General features: G+C 39.8%; 1 protein-coding gene across 1 annotated transcript in view; it reads left to right on the plus strand.

Annotated features, from left to right (window-relative positions):
• LOC144684288 (nuclear pore membrane glycoprotein 210-like) overlaps positions 1-2,486 on the plus strand; it is a 165,074-nt gene extending 162,588 nt beyond the window's left edge. The window contains exon 40 of the mRNA XM_078547916.1: positions 2,308-2,486. Coding sequence (XP_078404042.1) covers positions 2,308-2,471 — 164 coding nt within the window. The 3' untranslated portion in view covers positions 2,472-2,486. The remainder of the gene's footprint in view (positions 1-2,307) is intronic.
• The last annotated feature ends 3,514 nt before the right edge of the window (positions 2,487-6,000 follow it).

The raw sequence follows: 6,000 nt of genomic DNA on the forward strand, positions 1-6,000 counted from the left end.
GAGGCCATGCTCGAAAACAGCGGAGAGGTAATTAAGCCTATTAAGCAGGCAATTAACGGAGAGTTTAGCATTGTTTTTCAATTTTGTGAAGGGTGCCAAAAACAACGGAACTTCAGAGCCTCGCAGGTTAAATGGAAGCAGGTCAGTCTTGGCTGCAGTCAGCAACCATTGAGAGAAGTAGTATGGCCTGGTAGGGAGGATGATACTGAATAGACAGCAGCAGCAGTAGTAATCTGGAGGCAAGTTGAACTTGGCTAACCCAGAGGGCATTGTGGATGAGTGTCCTCTCTGACTTGATACTTGTATGTATAGAACAAGGGGGCAGAGTCCTTGAAAAGTGTGCAGCAATTTGTTGTGGACCTCATTCAGACAGGCTATGAGACCTCCAATAAGGAGGAGCATCCGAGAGGGAGAGAACCACAGCTACTGAGAGCAGGGATGCAGCACCCAGAAACACCAGGATCATGATGGGGGGGCATGGACAAGGAGGGTATAGACAGGCAGGCAGCCAGCTTCTCATGTTCAAAAGATGTTACCTACTAGAGAGGGTCTATCATTAGAGGCTCTACTTCCTGTAAACATTGGAGTAGCAGTGTCACTGAGGATTTCACTGAGCTATGATGGAGCACCTGAGCCCAATGGGAAGTGGTGATAACACATTTCCATGGCCCTGAATTTCTATGTCTCAGGATCACTCCACATATCTTCTAGGAATGTCTGTGGCATTTCCCTGTCCACAGCTCATTGCTACATCAAGATTACTGAGAGGGCTATAGGATTTGGGGCCATCAATGGACTCCACCAGATGCAGCATATCATTGACTGAATGCATGTTGGCCATCAAGGCTCCCACAGATCAGGCAATGGCTCTCATCAACAGGAAGGGCTTCCATTCACTCAATGTACAACTGATCTACAACCAGAGAAGATGGATGTGTGCCCGAGAGGTTGTCACGGCGCTTACATACTAAGGCAGTCCCACATAATGGACCTTTTTAGGCCTCTTAGCACCTTCCAGGATGAATCCTGTGCCCGATGCAATCGAGAACACAACTGATTGTTCATCTCATTTTCTGTTTGTGATACATTGCAATGTGCAAATTTGGTGTCATATTTGGTTATAATAACTTAAATATTTCATTGGTTGTGAAGAAATTTGGAATGTGTTGAAGATGAGGCAAGGTACTATAACAATTCATGTGTACAAATTGCTGCACACTTCTCAAGGACTCTGCACCCTTACTCTATACATACAAATGACAAGACAGAGAAGACACTCATCCAGAATGCCTGCTGTGCATTAAACAAAATTCATGTTCTCTCTCTGCTGTCCATTAACTATCCATTAATGGAACTATCTTCCATTAACATCTTTTTGGGTTGGAATTTGGTCCCTGTATTTAAGAAAGGATATACTGGCATTGGAGGCAGTTCAAAAGAGATTCACTAGGCTGATTCCTGGGTTGAAGGGGTTGACTTATCAAGAATGTCTAAACAGGTTAGGCCTTTATTCATTAGAGTTTAGAAGAATGAGGAGTGATCTTATTGAAATGTACAAGATTCTGAGGGGGTTTGACAGGGTAGATGTTGAGATGTTGCCACTAGCGGGGCAATCTCAAACTACGGAACATAGTTACAGAATAAGGGGACACTCATTTAAAACTGAGATGCAAAGGAATTTCTTCTCCCAGAGGGTAGTGAATGTCTGGATTTCTCTACCTCAGAGATCTGTGGAGGCTAGATCACTGGAAGTATTTAAATAGGAGGTAGATAGATTTTTGAAATATCGGGGATATGAGGGCTGTGAGGAGTTGGCACGAAAGAGGAGTTGAGGCCTGGGCAGATCAGCCATGATCTTATTGAATGGTGGGGCAGGCTTGAGGGGCCAAATGGCCTACTCCTGCTCCTATTTATTATGTTCCCAGAGCCGCATTAAACACAAATGTGGAGTCAGTGCTTTCTATCACTCCACTGGTTATGTTGCTAATTTTTTTTGTTGCTAAAATTAACAAACAATGCAAAGTATCAGCCATTGTGATCTTTATAAAAATATATGCAGATGAATTAGATGCTGAAATGTAAAATGGCGAAGTAGAAAAAGGCAGCAAAATTACTTTAACACTGTAACATTGATATCTTCACATAAATTACAATGAATAAGTCTAGTAATAAAAGAATGAAAAAGTGGATGGTTTTGTTCAAATATTTTAGAGAGATCAATTGATAGCTGAGTGATTTCAATGTGACAATTAAAGGGATCAGATAATGTCACGAACAATAAACATGTACCATTTCATTTTTATGTAGGGGTTACATTTAGTTTTGGACAGATTTGTTTTCTGTCAGAAGTGGGATCAAATGAGAATTCAATCAAACAAGGCACTCCTATGTTCTTTATACATCATCTTCACAAGGTGATTAGCAGCTTGGGATATCCTTACAGCAGATTTATTGAGAAGTATGTCAGCTAATTGCCAAGAAATTCTATATCCTGTATAAAAAAAGAAAAAACTTACATTTTGATAGTGTCTTATCACATTATTGGGATGTCCCAATGTTTCACTGCCAGTAATTTACTTTGAAGTATAGTCTCTGTTATGTGGACAAATGCAACAGACAATTTTTGCACAAGATCAATACAAAATAGATGTATATCCAGTTCCTGTAGATGTTTAGTTGAAGGAGAAATGTTGGCGAGGTCACCAGGAGAACTCTGCTATTCATGGGATCTGATTAGATGGAATGGACCTTGGCTTAATGTTTTTTGTTGGAAAAAAAGGCATTGAAATATCAACTTAAAGAACATGAACCTATAATCTTCTGAGACAGAAGAGAGACTGTTTCTAACTAAGTTTAACTGACCCTTAACATAAAAAGTAGATATACGACTAGTTGATTTCCATAGAATTGTACACAGAGAGCCAAAACCAAATGTCGTCTTCAGGTGAAGTGGGTTTAAACTGCTTGCTGCATTCAACTTCCTCAGACCAAAAAGAGCCAAACCTTTAAAGTAGCACTGAAGGCTGAATATGGAGTTTGGAGGAGCACATTGAAACTATGGACCACTACTTGCCTTTCTCCCAATCCCTTTCACTGCCCCTCTCTTTGATTCATCATGGTATTAACAGCATCCTGCCGGTCAACTTTTATCCTCTTGAGGACTGATGCACTGCCTTCTGAGGCGTGACTGGCTTCCTGAAGACCTGAGAGGAATGCTTTAGCATGTTCCTCGTGCATATCAGTTTTGGTGTGGTAGTCTTTACTGCCGCTGAACATGGGGAATCAATTTCTGCCTCAGTGTAATTACAGCATCATGTGTTCACAAAGGCTGTTTACAATATAGAAATGAGCACAGAAGTTTATAATAGAAAAGTTAACAGAATTGGAAGTAGATGTAAGGTTTTTAATATTTTAAAATGGATATGGAAATAGATTAGGTAAAGAGAGAAGTTCAGTAGACAGGAAGAATATAAAGATAAATGCAAAACATGAATGAGCTGATCAAAATGAAATTCGAATAGTATTATAACCTTGGTAAATCAGTTATAAATTAAAACCTATCCTGTCAAAAGAAAATAAGACGCAGTTGTATAGAATGTACACTAAAACAGGAAGCTGATTCTTAATTAATCTTTTCTCTTTGTTCTGTAGGTTACAGCTCAACACCTCAGTGTAGTAATCCCCGAAGGCGATATCTACAGTCCTGGCTGTGGAGTGTACGCTAACAAACACTCATGGGAAGGCAGTGCAGTCAGTATTTAGCAGTAAGAATTGCTTGTGAAAATGTGCCTGCATTTTTGTTAGTTGTGTTTAAGATTCTAGCAAAATGGAGCAACAAATTCAATCTTGTCCTCATTAAATAGTTCATTTTTTAGTAGCAGACATTTGAATTATGACACTTGACTGCAGTTATGATAGTTATGTTAAAGATTTTAACTTCAGGGTATGATGGGTCATACCATCAGTTTTTTCCTTGTAACCCATGGGAATTATCCTAGCAATATGGTCTTCATTACCAGTTAAAATTTGAATTATAATCTGCCTTGTGAAGGAAAATGTACTTTGTCAATATTTAGTGGCATAAATTAGCATGATTCCTGTGGATTTTAAGACAGTAATTGGTGTGTGCTGTGGAGAATGTAATTTACATTTAAAATAAATCAGCAAAACAAAAAATACACAGCACTGGCCATTGTTTTTTTTTAAGTCAAACTTTTAGGTGATCACACTATGAGTGGCTAATGAACAATCAGCGTGCCCTACAGAGAAACAGAATAATATCCACATACTGCAAGTTGTGGTTCACTGCTGCATAAAAAACTGGTTTTGTTCTCTTTGTACTTTGGATCTTTTTTTAGGTTGGTGAATGGAAGTTGCATGATACAGTTTTCTGTCATGCTAGACTTTTTTCATATATTAACATTATAAAATTTGGCCCTGTAGAACAGAGAGCATTGAATTCTGATTGTTATCAAACTCATGCATTTTTTTTATTTCTGTACGTAGTTTAACATTGCATATATATGTTTTAAGTGTAATAAAAATTAAAAGGAAGCTTGATATGTGTGTCTTCACATTAAAATTTGTAGTATGGTACTTAAATTTTTGATTTCTGAATTCAGTGCATCTGATTTCTATCATGCAAAAGCTATAAATAGTTCATTTTCATTTCAAACGCTAATTGTTCTAACCAACAATACGTGAGATCATAGGCCAAATAACACTTATTTCCATATCCTTCACATATCACTAAGAATAGGCCCAGCTCACCCAAAGGGAAATTTGCAAAGGTGACACTCCTTTAAAATGTTTTGACATTGGAAAGATTGCTCATGTGATCTCCCCTCATTTTCTTGTATATCTATTTAAAAGGCTACTTTTCCTGGGTATTGTCATCTGTTTTCCCTACTGGCTCAGCCGCAGCAGTCAGAAATGTGAAAACCTCAATTTTGTTTTCATATCGAAACACTATGTTAGCCCGCAGGAGAATTAAACACCTGCATTGTTTATACTGATTTGTATATGGTTATGTTGAATATGTTTCAACAAAAAAAAACTCATAAGTTACAGTAGCCATAGAATTTTCTTTCCTCTTTTCTGCCAATTTTCTCTCCTTTTCACCTCAAATCATTCATTTCTGGTTGGGTAGAATTCCATAAGCCACCATTCAATAGCTCATCCAACTGGCCGCTTAGGTGCAGCAATGGCTCAGTCGGTAGCACTGATCTCTCTATGTCAGAGGTTGTGGGTTCAGACTTTAGCACAATAGTCTAGGCTGACATTCCAGTGCAAAATGGAGAGAGTGCTGCAAGGTTGAATGAGCTGTGTTTTGGATGAGTTATTAAAATGCTGTTGATTGGTCTTTCCAAGATGTTCCTTGTTGGCATTGCTGTCTAGTAGGATGAGTTTCAGCCATGATGGGTGGAATCATCCTAGAATTGCACTAGGTGCGGTAGCAGGTGTGTAAAACGACGTTTTATCCACCAACCACAGTGGCGGGTTTTCGCGCCATTTCGTCGCCTTCTCACCTCATTATTTATGGAGACACGGGAAACGCACCATTTTCCCTGGTGGGCTTGCTCCAATTTGCCCGCCGCGCCGTCCCCTCGCTGCTTCCTCACGCTGGGCGCTATATTTGAACTGCAACCGCACACATAGCTCTCAATGCTTGCAGCCCAGGACTGCTGCACAGAAAATATGGCCCCAAAAGGCAAGAAGACTGCATCCCCTGATTTTCTGACACATCCCTGGAACACCTTTTGGATGCCATGTTGGGCCACCACGATGTCATCTTGTAAATTGAAAGTATACATTCGAAAGTACACATGCTTTGGCGGCAGGAGGCCCATCAGTGTTACCACTCCAGCTTGGGAGGAGGTGGCAGCGGTGGTCAATGCCAACGCTGCACAGAAGAGGTTTGCTATCCAGTGCAGAAAGAGGATGAATGACCTCATCCATGCCACTAGGGTAAGGCAACCATCTCATTACTCTAAACTCACA

Source organism: Cetorhinus maximus, chromosome 9 (assembly GCF_964194155.1).
Source record: "Cetorhinus maximus chromosome 9, sCetMax3.hap1.1, whole genome shotgun sequence".
NCBI classification, from domain to species: domain Eukaryota; kingdom Metazoa; phylum Chordata; class Chondrichthyes; order Lamniformes; family Cetorhinidae; genus Cetorhinus; species Cetorhinus maximus.